This window comes from Mustela lutreola, chromosome 3 (assembly GCF_030435805.1).
Source record: "Mustela lutreola isolate mMusLut2 chromosome 3, mMusLut2.pri, whole genome shotgun sequence".
NCBI classification, from domain to species: Eukaryota; Metazoa; Chordata; class Mammalia; order Carnivora; family Mustelidae; genus Mustela; species Mustela lutreola.
The window spans coordinates 150,181,743-150,198,690 of NC_081292.1; the positions used below are offsets into that span (position 1 = coordinate 150,181,743).

The following is a 16,948-nucleotide window of genomic DNA, read 5'->3' on the forward strand; positions in this document are numbered from 1 at the left end:
TCTCTCTCTCTCTTTTTTTTTTTTTTTAAAGAAAAACTTCTGGAAATTAAATAGAAAACAGAATTACATGTAGTTATTATTTGATAATATTACATTGCATTGCTATGACACCTTACCCTGGTCTGTCAGATACAAAGATAAAACTTAAATTGACATGAAGCTTTTGTTGTGGTTTTAAGAAAGCTTTTCTTTACTCCTTCAGAGAATTTTCCCCCCTTTTTCTCCTTTTTGGACACTGTTTTGAAGTGATTTAGGAGGGCTTCTCTACTCTTTTTCTACCTACATAAAATGGTGTTCAGTCATGGCCATTCACTTTCCAATGCCTGACAAATACTGCAGAACATCTTCTAAGTAGACCTGTATCTATAAAGTTTTGATAGTATATTTCAATGTAGTATTTTAGGTGGATTTGTGAAGTTTTAAAATTAGTCTTTCAAAGAATCAGGATGAATTTATGAGAAGGTTACTTAGGGTCATTTAGCATATGGTATTCCAAAAAGTGCCTCAGTTCATTCTGGCTGACAGTTCTTAGCATCATTGTTTTTGAGGTTCGCAGTAGAGAGCTCCTGGTTACAGAATTAATTTTCTCTTTTTGGTATTTAAAACATGTATTATAAGTTACTGTAGGATCATTCAGTTGGCTAAAGTCCACTTGGTTTTAGAATGACGTTAGAGAGGAAGAGTCACTAGAAAGTTAATTAGAAGCCATTTGACCAGTATTTGTTTTGTCCCCCCGACCCCGCCCCCCTCCGTTCTCAGGTCTCCGTGATGTCCCAGGGCCTAGGCTAAGTAAAACAGAGCTGGTCTTCAACAACTTTTCATCTCCCTTTACGCATTCTTTTCCTCTCCAAATTATTTGTCTAGGCATCTTGTATCTTCATGTTGAACTCCTCCATATAAGGGTCTGTGTTTTGTTAGGTATCTGCCTTTAGAAATCATGAAGTTTCTTAAGACGTGATGAACGGATAATCAATCATGCCTTTTAGGATTATTTGGATTATTGTGACATTGATCTTTTAATATAATGAGACTTGATTGGGGGATGATATATGACAGTGCATACAAATTGGGATAGGACTGTGAACAGTTACAAAGATTATTAATATAATGTAATTTTGAAAAGCCAGTTTCTGTGATCAGTAAGTTTTAGCTCCATTGCCAGAGGAGTATATGAGGTGAAAACTTGTAGCCACATCTGATCCTTTGGAGTTATTTGCTTTCTTTTACATTATCTGAATTTTCAATAGACTATCCAGAGATCATCTTTGAAGGAATGAAAAATATGTCTTCTGCTTTCTCACATACTCTAGTCTAGATTTCTTTGAAGAAAATTTTCTCCTTAAGATTAGCAGAATATTTTCCCTATGCTAGTTATGTGTTATTTAGACATTGGGTATTATAGTTCAGTGAAATTGTCTGTGAACATCGTATGTTATCTTTCCTTTGTAGATTGGTATGCTGGGCTTTGTTTGCATGTCGGTTGCTGCTTGGTTGGGGATCACGGATATTGCCCAAAGTGCTTTTCGTTACACATTTGTCATAACTGTTCAAATGCAGTTTGGTTTTTCTGCCCTTTTTATTTTATTTCCTTTTTTGGTACAGTCAAAATTCAAATGACTTATGTTACTTTCATTTGAGATTAAGATTGATATCATTTGAAATACTGCCCATTATTTTCATTCCCCTTATACTCAAAATGTGGTGGTTTATTTTCACTTAATTTGCAAATATTTATTGAACACAATTCAAAATGAAAGAATTTGAGGCCGTTGAGACATGAGAACTGTCGGCACACAAGAGAGGGTTTTAGTGGATATGGAAAGAATGAACAGGCTATAAATAGGCTCGGCAGAGGCAGCAGGGGATGTCCCCCCAGCAGGGGCTGTAGGTGGAGGCAGAGACAATGCTCGCTGGGGAAGATCCTCGGCTTGGGATCCGGCATGCGGCTGCCGTTCAAATCCTGAGATGGTTGCTATTCTGAACTTCAGGTTCCTTTTCTGTAGGATGGAACTATAACTTACTTGCTCAGTAGACAATGTTATTGTTTAACCACAGACCTGGTGGCTTCAAACAACAGAAATGTAGTCTGTAGCAGTTCTGGAGATGAGAAGTTCTAGAGATGAGAGAGAGAGAGAAGGAAGCAGGCTCCCTGCTGAGCAGAGAGCTCGATGCGGGCCTCCATCCCAGGACCCTGAGATCATGACCTGAGCCAAAGGCAGCGGCTTAACCCACTGAGCCACCTAGGTGCCCAAGATTTTATTTATTTATTTGAGAGAGAGAGAGAAGGAGAGATAACATGAATAGGGGGAGGAGGGCAAAGGGAGAAAGAGAAGCAGACTACCTGTTGAGCAGGGAGCCCCATTCGGGGCTTGATTCCAGGACCCTGAGATCAAGACTCGAGCTAAGGGCAGTTGCTCAACTGACGGAGCCACCCAGGTGCCCTCCACCCTTATACCCTTTAAAATCAGTTCTCCTCCACAGCCAGTGCGATCCAGTGAAAATATAAGTCAGTTCATGTTATTTCTCTGTTCAAAATGTTTCCTCATCTGACTCCAGGGAAAAGCCAGAACCTCACTCTGAACTGCAGGCCTTTCTCCAGTCGTCCCGGCTCATCACCACGGCTTCTCTAGCCTCTTCTAGGACTTGCCCCTTTGCTCACTCAGCTTCGGCCACATTAACCTCCTCCTGGTACTTCAAACATAGACCCTTGCTCTTGCCTCAGAGGCTTTGTTCTTTTTCTTCCTGTTGGTGTCTGCTTGGCTCATGCCCCCTTCTCCTTCGGGTTCATTCAAACACTACCTTCCCAGCGAGACTTCTCCTGGCAAGCTGTTGAAAATGAATTGTTTCCCTTATGCCTCCTCTCTCCCTATGTCCTGCTCTATTTTTCGCTGTAGTCTGTATCACTGCCTATTAAGATTTACATTTTATTTGTAGTCTGTTTCTTCCCATTAGAATGAAAGCTCCATGAGGCAGTGATTTCTGACTGTTTTATGCACTACAAAATCCCAGGCCCCCAGATGAATGTCTGACATGTGGTAGGCCTTCAGGAAATATTTGTCAAATGGATGAATGAATAGTAAAACTGCCAGACTCCATGGACGTATCTCACAGCAAGTAGGGAGTAGACACGCTTTTTGAGCAAGGGTCGCATTGACACACATGTTCTGTGAGGTTTGCTGTGGTATCAATGTCCAGGCTGGACTGGAAGAAGGAGAAAATAGAAGTTTGGAGATTCATTAAGAAAAAGCAAAGGTCCAAATTGGGATTGTGACAATGGGAATGAGTGAGGGGTTGTTTAGAGACATTTGGTGGGAAAATCTCTGGTATTTGGAGATAGCAGAAACGGAACCTATAGGAGTGGATATAAAGATGCAGTGGAGATAGAATATAGGAAAAAGCAGTTTGAGAGAGAAAAAGGAAGATTACTTTGTTATGAAGTTTATTTTTTATTTTGATAAAAGGTACATAACATAAAATTTACCAGTTTTAAGGGTATAATTCATTGGCATTATGTACATTCATACTGTTGTACAACTATTACCACCATCCATCTCCAGAATATCTTTAACTTCTTATTAAAATGGGAATTGTGCACAGAGTTTCTCAGTGAAACTCTGAGCCCATTAAACAATAATTCCTTGCTCCCCAGTCCCGGCAACCACAATTCAACTTTCCATCTGCACAAGTTTGTCTATTCCAGGTATCGCCTGTAAATGGAGTCATACAGTTCTTACGTCTTCTTACTTTACATATAATATCTTTAAGGTCCATCCATGTTGTAGCACGTGTCAGAATTTCATTCCTTTTTAAGGCTGAATATTCCATTGTACCTGTGTCCTGTATATTGTTTGTCCATTCATCTGTTCATGAACATTAGGGTGTTTCTACATGTAGTGAATGATGCTACTATGAACATTGGTGTACAAACATCTGTTCTAATCTCTGCTGTCCTGTCTTTTGATTAGATGCTCAGGATTGGCATTGCTGGAATGTTTTAGTATTTGGGGGGAACCACCATACTGATTTGGGATTTAGACACACTGTGTTTGAGGTGGTGGAAAGTCTCACAGTTGGGACTAGAGCATGAGTAAAAGCAACAGTAGCAAGAGATTTCATCTCAAGGAACTCAACAGATGGGATGGCTGAAGAAGGGAGAGTGAATTAGCTTAAGAAAGCGAAAGAAAAGATTTTAGCCAAGGATTGCATTTTAGGAGGGAGGAGGAGCTATGGGAGCTCATCAATGAGACAGAAAAAGAGTAATTGGAGTTAAGAACAGAACCCAAGTGTTGATGCACATTTAGCTCAAACTCATCCATATGCATCGAGAACTCTTACAAGAACTTCCTTTCAGATGAAGAAACTTCTATTTAAGTATGACATTACTTTCCAGGGTTTGGGTGTTGTAGATCACAGATTACTACTGAGTGTTGAATGTTTGAGACACAGATACTTTCCAAAAAGGTCCTAGAAGCACCTAAAAAGCAGAGGGTTTCTGTATGCTTTAGTTGGCTGTTCTTCACTTCCTGTTTTGCATTAGTAATTTCACACTTTTCTTTAACCTCTTATTGAAATATGATGCACCTTAAGAAAAGTGAATAAGCCATATGTAGACAACTCACTGAACTTCAGATGTCGCATCAACTTGGATATCCAACACCCAGAACAAAACAGTATCTCCCACACCCAGTGGGAGGAGGTTCCCCTCATGCCCCTGCTCCATCTCCTACTCTCCCCATTATCTTGGTTTCTAACGCTATATATTTATTTTACCTGTATTGAACTTTATGTAAGTGTAATCATGTAGTGCCTAGTCTTTGTGCCTGACTTCTTTCATTTAATACTGTGTTTGTGAAATTCCCCCATACAGTTGTAGTATATGTATTCCACTATTTATTACATTGTTTACACTATTCAGTCATTCTCATGTTGATTGGCATTTCGGTGGTTTCCAGTTTGGGGCTATTATGAATAACACTACTATGGAAATCAAGTTTCTTATTAAAATGGGAATTGTGCATGGTTTGTTCCCCTCTGTAAAGTTGTTTTTGCTTATTTCATTTAAGTACCTTTCCTCCCAAGTGCCTTCCCACCGTACCTGAAATATATTTAGGTATATTAATATATTCCTATATATAGGTATTTATATATAAATATATAAGTATATTTAGGTATATATGTTAATGTTTGAACACTAGCTTTGAAATAGTAAAGTCTCACAAGAAATTAGGTGTTTTAAAAATTGTATGTTCTTGCATTAAAATTTTTTCTTTTAAAGCTTTTACTTTAATTTTTCTCAACTATCCAGACTATGTATCTTAAATGTATTTTGAACCTGTCAAAATTTTTCTCTCCTAATGGGGTGAATTGTTCAACCTTGAGGCAAATATTTTAATTTTGACATCATGACGAATTGGAGAAAAAAGAATAGCTTCTGCATTATTAATGCAGATTTATTATCAAACTTAATTATAATTTACATAGCAATAAAAGGAATTGAGAATTAACAAAGAGTGCATTGTGATATCTTGTCATTTTTCTCCTCAGGTTACAGTCTGCTTTGGTATAAAAAATCAATATTGCTAATTCAAAATTGCTAAAATAGTATCAATCTGGCTATTCTAGAATTGAGCTGAAATTTCCTATATTTGATAAAGATACATACATAATATAATCGGTAAATTTATACAGTTACATGTGTCCATATATATTTCTTTCTACCTACATGTTTGTCTATTCATTTGTCCGTCCATCCATCCATCTGTCTGTTGACATACTCACTGAAACATTCCTTACAGAAAGAACAATGGAAGACCATGAGCTGGTGATTGAAGTGCTGTCTAACTGGGGAATGGAAGAAGAGAATAAACTATACTTTAGAAAAAATTATGCCAAATATGAATTCTTTAAAAACCCAATGGTAAGTGAAATCCTTATGAATAGTTATGGGGAATAATGAATTTGTTAAATGTTATTTTATTTTATGTGAAGAAAAGAGTCATCATAAATCAAATGCAATTCCCCATTGGGTAAATTGTAAGTAAAAACTTTGTTCTGTGAACATCACAGTTAACGTTTCTTTGCACTCTAACAATGATTAGTCAACATTATCACAGAAGTTCCAATGAACTGTTTTGGGAGCTATTTCTTTTTTTTTCTTTCTAAGAAAACTATTATACATTTAATTTGGGGAATCAATAATTAGATATCCATAAGCAGCTCCAAAGTATTATAGCTGAACACTTTTCACAGAATTTTGGAAATTAAAGTAAGAAAATTTCTAACCTAAAAACAGATAGATGATTGTTGGGAATGCTATAGCTTAGCTAAAAATTTCAAATTGACATGCATCTTGCTGTTCCAAAATATTTTTTCAGTGCAGTAATAACTGAGCTAAATAGAAATGAGGTAAAAGACCAGAGCATTATCTAATAAATACTACTTTTATGGTAGTTCTCTTTAAATGAAAAAAAAAAAAATGTGTGTCACATTCTAGTGAAGACTAGGGATCTGGAGAAGTCAGAATAGCCTCTGGGCTCATTATTTTAAATTGTTTTTGTCTCTGCAGTTGTAACATATTTCTACACGAAGTTTTGGATAATTGGATTGAAATGATCCTTTATGAAAAATATATGATACACACTATAACAGAATATTTTCAAACCCTGGAAGACCTCTTATGTTCTCTTTTATTTGAACTTATTAATAAAAACATAATGGGATGATCTTTGACAAAGAAAATAAAAGCATCCTAATAAAAATTAAATAGAATTAGAATTTGAAGGGAAACTATTTTCTTTTTGTGAATCTTTATTAAATGCAGGAATTTAAAAGTATAGTTAAAGGCATATGGTTATAGTGCTTGCTTTTGCTTATAGTTTATTATTATTACTATTATTTGAACAAGGCTCTATACTCCTTTTGTAGACCTAGAGCAGTAGTTATCAGCTGGGGGCGATTTCACAATGTCTGGAGTCATTTTTGCTTGTCATTTCGGGGGTGGAGGGACAGGGCTGCTAGTGGGTGGAGATCAGAAATGGTGTAACTAATACTGACCACAGAGTTAGATCAGATAGTAATAGAATAGTTGTAAAACCCTGTCCTTGGAGGAAGTATAGTAGTCTATATTTTCAAAATGTGTCTGATCATAAAATTACCCAGGGGGAGAAGAGAGTACCCAGACCTACTGAATCAGACACTCCAGGAACAAGGCCTGGGAATTCCTATTTTAAACAACTGCCTGGATGAATTTTATGATTGAACAAGGTTGGAAAGGACCTGACTTACAGCTCCCTGGCCCTACGACAAGTCCTGGTTCTTTTAGTTCCCTGGCTCTAAGACAAGTCCTGTGACTGTGACCTTAGATATACCCTTTAATTCTATGAGTCTTGACTTTGTGACAAAGAATTGATGGTCCTTTAGTATCTGCTGGAGTGGCCACAGGACTCAGAGAAGAGATACGGGAGCAGAGACACTGTCATCCTGAAGGCATTGTTTTGAACTTGATGAAGGTGGTTCTCTCTTTATCTGCATTATCTGAGGGTGCCTGCTAATCTTTGGGCCGTACTCCTACCTTTTCATGAAGATACCTGAATATAGAGTCATAATTAAATCTTTTCTAGCATGGCTTTTGAGATAATATAACCTATATCTTTTCATCAGTATTTTTTTCCAGAGCATATGGTGTCCTTTGCAACTGAAACCAATGGTGAAATATCCCCCACACAGATTTTGCAGGTAAGATATATTTCCATTAAAGTCTGTAAGAAACAGTGTAATAAAGAGAAACTTTAAGGTCCATATTTTTACATGCCCAGATTGAAATGTTATACCTTGATGGATGAATTTTTGCTGGAGGTGAACCTGAAAAGAAAAGAAACAATAGGAAAGAAAAGAACAAAACCTGAAAAAAGAAGTCCCTGACTCAGGAAAGGCTCCTAACACCATTATTCTTTCTAGTTTTGGCCAATTGTCAAAGGATTTTCAGTGTTTAAAAAAATGTGTTCAAAAAATGTGTATCATGAAAGGAAACTTGGCAGAATTTTGTTCTGTGATGTGTTTAAAGACTATGTTAGTCTTTAAATCAAAACCCCCAGTAAATTGTAGACATTTTGCTAACAGATATTTAGTATTAACTTTTATAGCAAATGCTCCCAATCCTATTTGTCTCAAAATATTTAGCAACTACATGAAAGGAGAAAAAAAGATGTAAAAACATATATTTTGTATACTGACGTGTCATAGCTATGTTGCATTCTTGAGCAGAGTTCTAAAATGTCTTAGCTGAATTAAGAATACTAGTTACTTAATTAAAAATCTCCTTAATTTTGCATCTTTGGGGCTCATTTCTTCCAAACTGGCTGTGGCTTTATGTGATCATTTTTTAAAAGGTATTTTCATTTCAATCAAACAATGATTTTCATTATTTTATTTTTCATAGATCAGTAGATTTCACATCAGAAGCTCTGCAGTTTTTAACAGGTTAATGTTCAGTAATGTCTTTATAATGGTTACTGTTTGATCTAAGCCCACAGGCATCGTGAAACCCACTCAGTATTCTCTGATCTTTAAAGAAGACAGCTTTTAATATTTCCGATAGAGATAGTACTTGAAATATATTGGTAGTTAAGTATATCGGTAAATATATTGGGTGTTATAGATCTGTATTTCTATGGGCTTTTTAATAGTTTATATTTCATTTTTGTTCTTCATAATATTTTAGACATATGTTGAGTCTCAAGAGATTTTCCTAAAAGCTTCTTCTACGCTACCAGGTTTCACAGACACCCCATCAGAATACTAGGCTGAATGGCAGGGGTGTCGACAGCTGTGCCCGAGGGGAGGGCCCAGCTCCCAGGCCCTCTCTGTGCTTCACCACTGGATTGTGACAGGGTGGTGCGTTGGAGCTTTTATTCCAACTCCTTTTCCCAATTCTCCTCTAATATAGTTATATGACTTTAATGTGAAATTACAAAAACAAGAAAAATCATAGCTTTGGAATCAGATAGTCCTGCATGTGCCTCTGACCTTTTCTCTCCACTGAGGCAACGTTTCCACTTTTTAAAATGTTTCTTCTCTTTCTAGTATGACCTCTCTGACTCCCTTTTTAAAATTTAATTGGTTTGGTTTAATAACTTGGAAAGCACTCAAACTAAAAAACCTACTCGCCTGTTTTGCATGTCAATTAATTAATAACTGTGGCTCATTAAATTAAAAAAATTTTTAATAATTTACTTAAAAACATACATATCTGTTCTCAGCGTTTCCCTGAGTAACCTTTTAAAATATGTCACATCGTTTTAGAGAGTAATTTCTCTTACTTTACATTTTTCCATTTTGCATTTGTTTATTCATAGGGATTTCTGTTTTCTTCTTTTAATGAGATGCTAATGCATTTCCATCGTCTTATTAAGGATGCTGAGTACAACCACTCACACAGAGCTATTCATTTTCATTCTCATTTCCCTGACCAGCACATGCCTACTGTCTCAGTTCATTATTACATTGTAACAAACTATTCCAGACCTTAATGGCTTAAGTACCCACTCACATTTTGCCAACAACTTTGTAGGTGAGGAATTCGGAGAGGGTTTAACTGGGTGGGTCATCTTTGAGGTATGTTGACTCCCTGGGGGTTGAGGTTCCCCTTCTTAAGATGGCTTTTCATGATGTGTCCCCTCTACCCGCTGGCCTCTCTTCTCTCCACATGGGGTCTCCATCCTCAAGGGCTTTACTAGCACATAGGGCTTCTCACAGCAGAGCTGTCTCAGTGTAGTCATATTTCTTATGTGACTGCTAGCTTCTGGGATTTAACTAGTGGAGGCCGTCAGGCCAGCTAAGGTCTAGAACTAGAAGTAGAACTAGCTGACTGTCACTTCTGCTGTATTCCATTGGTCAAAGCAGTCATAAGAGCCTTGCCCAGATTCAGGGGGTAGAGACACAGACTCCAGCCCTGCACGGTTAGGTGGCAAGATCCCTTTGTAGAAGAGCATGTGGGACAGGAGATAGTGTTGCAGTTCTCTTTGGAAAACACAATGTACTCTAGCCACTCACTACTGAACCCCATAGAGGACAGAGAAAAGATTGTTTGCTTTACTTCATCAGGGAGGAGAACATGGCTCAACTTTCTAAACAATTCAGTAATTGAAGTCAAGATTGTGGTCTTTTACTTGCACTGTAATGAAGCTGATAGGTTCTCAGGGAAAATCATAGAAAAGGATTAAATGTATCAGGACTTAACTCTTAGATGAAATCTAGCTTTTCAAATAGACATTGAAAAAACTTATGATTCTAGTGTTTGACTAAGTCCTGACCACTTAGAGTATATATTTTGTGAACAGATTTTCATTTGGAATTTGCCTCAGGTTATCAAAAGACTGATTTATTTTCTATTGTATTTATATTGCCATGCCTATAATGATACGTTTAAGTGATATTGACACAGTTAGAGTTTGCATGTTTATATTTGAAATCTTGGGTTACTAGAAGGTTACAGTAACTGATTCGGAAACAACATGAGGATGTCTAACTTTTCTTGCAGATGTTTCTGAGTTCAAGCACATACCCTGAAATCCATGGCTTCTTACATGCAAAAGAGCAGGGAAAGAAGTCCTGGAAAAAGATTTACTTCCTTCTAAGAAGATCTGGTTTATATTTTTCTACTAAAGGGACATCAAAGGTAATTGAAATGTCCATGTTGTATTATGAACTGTAAGTGAAAGTGGGTTTTCCTTTGTTTTTATTAGTTTATTACTGGATATCAAGAGTTGGTACATTGATTTTAGATCCCAAACATTTGCCATAATCAGTTTAAAAACGGACTATTCAGTTCCCCACTAGTTTCAACATATATCCTGTGATGGAATCTAGATGCTCTTATTTTGTGACCACATACCGTGCTCATTTCTCTCACCAAATTCACCCCCTTCCTCTTTACCCTTGGCTACAGACTATGAGGTCCGGCACAGTCCATGTCTCCTCTTTCCACCCAGGTTGTCCTCCTGATCTTGCCTCCTCCTGAACTTCTGTTTTTGTTGATGCAATTAGTAACGCTCCGCTGAATTGTAATTGTTTTTATTTCCTTTGCGTGTGTGACAGTTTTGTCTCCTTAGCCACATTATAGATTTAAAGGGGGTTGTGTGATGACTGGCGGTGGAGGCACGTGTTCGTGTGTGTGCTGGAGTGCGTACAGCTGTACATGCAGTCGCACAAGCACACGTGCAGATGCTCCCACACCACCACTCGCCCATGTCAGTCCCACCATGCTCAGCACCATGTTGTCCCTATGTCTGTGTGGTCTAGTCAGTGAACTACGCCGTGTTTTATAAGTGCTGATGTTGTATGCAACGCATTGATCCTTTTCAAATAAAACTTTTTAAAAACTTTATTTATTTATTTGTGAGAGAACGAACAATGCACAGGCAGGGGGAGCAGCAGGCAGAGGGAGAAGCAGGCTCCCTGCTGGAGCCCAATGTAGGACTTGATCCCAGGACCCTGGGATCATGACCTGAGCCAAAGGCAGAGGCTTAACAGACTGAGCCACCAGGCATTCCAAGTAAAACTAATTTTGAGAGTTTTCATGGTGGGTATTTTAATTCTGTTTTCATACATCTGTTGTTGTCAGACAACATTGTTAATTCCTTGTGGGTAATCTGTCATTTTTCTCTGGCTGTTTTTCAAATATCATGATACTCATTGGTGTTCAGTAATTTCCCTGACTATATTTCTAGGTGCACTCAAATGTATTCTGATAAATCTTACTCGATTCTCAACATATGCATTCAATCTGCAAATTTCTGTTTATATTTATGCTGGAAATGTTCATCCATTATTTATTGGTCGCTATCATTATGTGATCCTTTAAATTTCTGTAGGCTTTTCTGTCTTGGGTAGTCTTGGCTCCAGGCACCCATTTGCTTGTGGCAGCCTCCCTCCAGCCTCCCTGTCTTTATGTGGCCTTTTCTGTCTCTTATAAGGACATTTGTCATTGGGTTTAGGACCCACATAGATTATCTGAAAAATGGTCTCATCTTGAGATCCTTAGCTTCATTACTTCTGCAAAGAGCCTTTTTCCAAATGAGGTGGTATTCACAGTTTCTTGGGATGGGGCATGGATATATCTTTTGGGAGCAGGGATAATCACTCAACTCACTATAGAAAGCCAGTGAAAAATTTTGAGCAAGAGAGTGAGATGATCAAGTTGTAAGATTACTATGGCCATAAGGAGCTTAAAAAATTGGTAGATAGAGTGAGAAAGGGGGGAAAAAAAAAAAGAACAAGGGGGAGGGATCAAAGGTTGCAGGGAGCTGGGGGACAGAGAGAGAGAGAGATTTACTAGCGGCACAGATGCTGAATAGATGGTCATTCGGTAATCCAGAGTAGAGGTGACAGGATCTAACCTACGATGAGCAGTGGAGGGGGAAGAAAGGGATGGATTCAAGATTAAGAAGTAGCTGGCCAGGTTTTGTTGACTGATTGGTGCAAAAAGAGAGGAAGCATTTGAGATGTTCTTAGAGAAAGAAGTAAAGAAATAGGCGGTGATTTAATAGCGTAGACAGGAAAAAGAGGTTTACTATCACATTATCTTAGAAGTAGGATAATGATCTTAGTTCTAGATCTGTTGTGTTAAGGGTGAAGCATCCGAGTGGAAACGCCCAGAAAACAATTAATGACAGTGACCAGATTTTCGGGTGATAGGGAGGCACAAGGAGTGATAGTTGACTCCTCCAGACTTCCCTCAGCTTTCCCTCATACACAGTTTTCCTTCTTTGCTGTTCACATGTGTGCACGTCACATGTGTGTCTCCTTGAAGTATAAGTGCTGGCACAGGGCTCTACTAATTTAGTATCACATTCCCTCACAGAAATGTTTTGTTTTTAAGTATATGTCATTGGACTACTAGTATTCAACCAGTTTTTCCTGAACATTTAAACTAGTTTTCAAATTTTTCTATCAGGAATAATGTTAGGATAAATAATTACCTATTTCTGTAATTAAGGTTTTAGAGTCTCCCTAGTCTAAATTTTAATGAGGTTATTCGTTTCCCTGTTTCCTGAGTATGAAATTACATATTTGTTTTTTAAACAAATACATGCATATCTTTATACTTTTAATGTCAGAGAAAAGTGGCTTCTAAATCAGTAATCATATTGATTGCACTCTTTCCAGTAAAACTTCACTGGAAGATATGATAATGTTTCTTTCACTCCTAAATTCTTATTTCTTCAAATGGTTTCTCATTAAAATCAACTGCCCATTATATTTTCACTTCAGCCTTCACCTCCTTTCCCTGCCCACCCATGACACAAAGGGCAGCTCCTTCTTCCGTCTACTGGATCCATGCTTTGAACCTTACATTGGTCTTCTCCCTGGCCAGGCAGAATTACAGGCATCAAACCTCTATTCTCAGTCCATATTTTGCTCTTTTCAACTTGGTGTCTGACTTTGCTGTACTTTCAGTACATAATATTCTTCTCTCTAGCCTGTGTCTAATGAGGTCATGTTCCACAATCTATACATAAAAATGATTTTAAGTTTCCCCTCAGAAAAAAAAAAAAAAAGAAATACAAGGTATTAGGTAACCTCAAGGATTATGACCTTGACATAAATTATGCATGTTATCTAATGTTTAATATGACATTTCTGCCTGGGAAAGAGACCATTTCCTGTCCTTTTTCTGTGAGAAGGTCTTGATTTATTATACTTTCTGAAGATGTGGGCTGCATGGGAGTTAGTTAACCACTGCTACAAGCCTTGGAGATGTGCCTGTGACTTTTATTTACAGAGAAACATCTAAGTACCACACCTCTCTCCCAATTCTCGCCATATATACACATGTGCGTGCGTGGACTTTGCTCACCATGCCAGCTCAGGCTTCTGATCGTACAGTATCATAAGTCTTGATATATCTGCACTAATAGAGCAAAAATCAGTCAAGACATGAACCTCATCCTGCCTCTGCAGCCTTCTAGATTTTCTCAAGCTGCCTTTCTCTTATATCCAGAAGACTCAGCTTCACAGACTTCTACAGTATCAGTAGACAGGGCTGGTTTTATCTTTTCTTCATAGGAATCAGACATTTTTACTAGCAAATCAGTTTCTATCAAAAAATAGTTTTAAAGGCCATGACAGTAAGAGTACCTTTCTCCTTCCTCTTCCCTTGTTCCAAGGGCCCTAGGCTGGATCTCTTTTAACAGTTTTCTTTTCTGCCTTATTCTCCTATGGAGATGGGAACTGTAGCCATTCATTAGATCAAAATGCCTAAGAACAGTGACACACAGAGGACAGTGACATACACAGAAACTGTCGCTCTACTAGTCATCTGGGATGGAATAGCCTGCTGGTAAATGACTAAAATTTTTTGGATATGGATTTGAATGGGTTGCTCCAATTGCTTAATGTTCTGGGTTTTCTGTCTTTTTGGTTTTGTTTTAGAGCACTGCTTCTTAGTTTTCAGTGCCTATGGATCACCCAGGATCTTGTTAAAATGCAGAATTAGATTCAGTAGGTCTATGGTGGGGCCACAGAGTTTTGCATTTCTAATAAGCTCCCAGGTGATGCCTGTGGTCTTGGTCTGGGACCATACTACTAGTAGCAAGGTTTTAAAGAACAAATGCATTTTTGGTCAGTTTTGATCATACATCCAACCCCAGAATTAAGCACTTCTCCAAGTTATTAACCTGTCACAGCATAATATGACCCAGTGATTTCCCTTGACCAGCTTTAAATCTCATGGATTTCCCAGAGAAGAAATAGCTGTACATGATTCCACTTTACCTTGAAAATCAGAAACATTCAACTGCCAGGTAATTTCCCGGACCTCATCTGTATCAGCTACCTTCTTTTCATACAGAAGGTAGTTATGCCCCCTGCCTCGTTGCTTGCCGTGGGGTGCTAGGTAGTACCCAGAGGGGAGGGGGATCTTTTCTAAATGAAGCAGGAATCTTTGTCTCTTTCTCCTTTTTTTCCTCTAACTGCTGTGGAGGCTCAAACCACCCTTCTTGCCTTTGTCGAACTATCACTATTTGAAACCTGGACAAGGAAAACATTTTTAAAAGACATTTTTGCTGCTGTCTCTCCCTGAGATTCGTGAAATGGTGGTTAAAGAGAACATTTTAAAATAGGGAGATGAAGATTTTTGCATATATTGGCCGTTAAATGATAAACGAATCACCACTTCTCAAATAATACTGTATTAAGTTCCTGGTTCTTGAAGGATACAGTAACTTCATTTTTCTTCCCTTTGTATTTCTGTGCCATTATTTAGAATAATTGTTTTGCCAAGGTGTAAATTATGTAATATAATAGAAATGCAAAAGAGAGCATGCGAAAGTATGGATTCATTTCAACTCTCACATTTGTATCTTTTTAAAGGAACCACGGCATTTGCAGTTTTTCAGCGAATTTGGCAATAGTGATATATATGTGTCCCTGGCAGGCAAAAAAAAACACGGAGCACCGACTAACTATGGATTCTGCTTTAAGGTACAGGCTTAATATTTTGATAGATGAATAAAGCAAGCCTCAGCCTTTTAGGTAAGCTTGGGTTTCTTTTAATTTCTTTTGAAAAAGAGACAGCTTTCTCTTATATATAGGAGAATTTTAGTGGCTTTTATTTCAACAGGTGTTACCTTCAAGATATGCATTAACGATAAACAATGTGCTGTGGCCTTCTAGCCTAACAAAGCGGGAGGGCCCCGAGACCTGAAAATGCTCTGTGCAGAAGAAGAGCAGAGTAGGACGTGCTGGGTGACTGCGATTAGATTGCTTAAGGTAATCTCACTGCAGGCGTGAATTTCTATTAATGCTGTGAGTGCCATCAAAGTTTGAAAATAGCTGTATTTCAAAATGCTAAGACTCACTGTAAGTCTGTATACCCAAATGTTTGTATTTTTTTTTTTTATCTAAAAGATAAACATTAGTAGAGTGGAATAGCCTAATGCATTTATCTTGTACGTGTAGAGTAAGTATTCCATTTTTAGAAATGCTCTGATTTTTTTTTTTTCTCAAGGGTATTACATATACGGCTAGTATAACTGATGAGAGAGAAGTGAGTTGTGGGAAATTGGAGGGGGAGACAAACCATGAGAGACTGTGGACTCTGAGAAACAGACTGAGGGCTTTGAAGGGGCGGGGGTGGGAGGTTGGGCGAGCCTGGTGGTGGGTACTAAGGAGGGCACGTATTGCATGGAGCACTGGAGGTGCTGCATAAACAATGAATTTTGGAACACTGAAAAAAAATTAAATTAAATTAAAATTTTAAAAAACCTTCTATAAATGATTCAGTCTGTATTTTTAAAATACTGTCATCAATCCACCATGACGTGTATTATAAAACGTGCCCACCTAGGTATGTCTAGTGCAATTGTTTTACACTTCATTGAACTGTTGTATAAGTTGCTTTCCAGTTTACTTCAAATTATAATGTAAATTTTAGTATAATATACTATTAAAATATCACCTTTGTGTTAAGTAGAAGTTACAACTTAAATAAGCATAGTTTACTGGGAAGCATTTTGAGAGGAATAAGAGTTTTAAAAGTTATTTGGGGAAGAAAGACATAGAATGATTTCTTCCAGAATGTACAGAAAGCACATATTTAATTTCAAAGCTTCTATTCTAATAAATTTAACACAACTTCATAATTTTAAAAATTAATCAACCATTTCCTTTTGAAGAAGGGCAGAATAATCAGAATCAGAATTATTAGTCCTCATACCATGTTGGGAAGATAGTTTTATTTTTTTCTTTTAATTTATTTAATTGAGGTGAAATTCACATATCATAAAATTAACTGAATTAACTATTTTAATCAACTGGGCTAATCTGATGAACATATTAACTGTGTTCATTTTAACTATGTGAACAATACAGTGCCATTTAGTTCATTCAGAATGTTGTGCACCGCCCCCATCTCTCTAGCTTTGAGCTCCAAAACATTTTTATCACCTCG

The 16,948-nt window shown here is 37.5% G+C and overlaps 1 protein-coding gene across 5 annotated transcripts in view; it reads left to right on the forward strand.

Annotated features, from left to right (window-relative positions):
• The window catches only part of GRB14 (growth factor receptor bound protein 14), a 113,947-nt gene that overhangs the window by 82,453 nt on the left and 14,546 nt on the right, over positions 1-16,948 (forward strand). For 4 of the 5 annotated variants that reach the window (XM_059167156.1, XM_059167159.1, XM_059167157.1 and 1 more), the window contains 5 exons: positions 5,796-5,917; positions 7,660-7,734; positions 10,538-10,675; positions 15,370-15,480; positions 15,673-15,768. In XM_059167156.1, coding sequence (XP_059023139.1) covers positions 5,796-5,917; positions 7,660-7,734; positions 10,538-10,675; positions 15,370-15,480; positions 15,673-15,768 — 542 coding nt within the window. The remainder of the gene's footprint in view (positions 1-5,795; positions 5,918-7,659; positions 7,735-10,537; positions 10,676-15,369; positions 15,481-15,672; positions 15,769-16,948) is intronic. The other variant, XM_059167158.1, reaches the window with a different exon arrangement.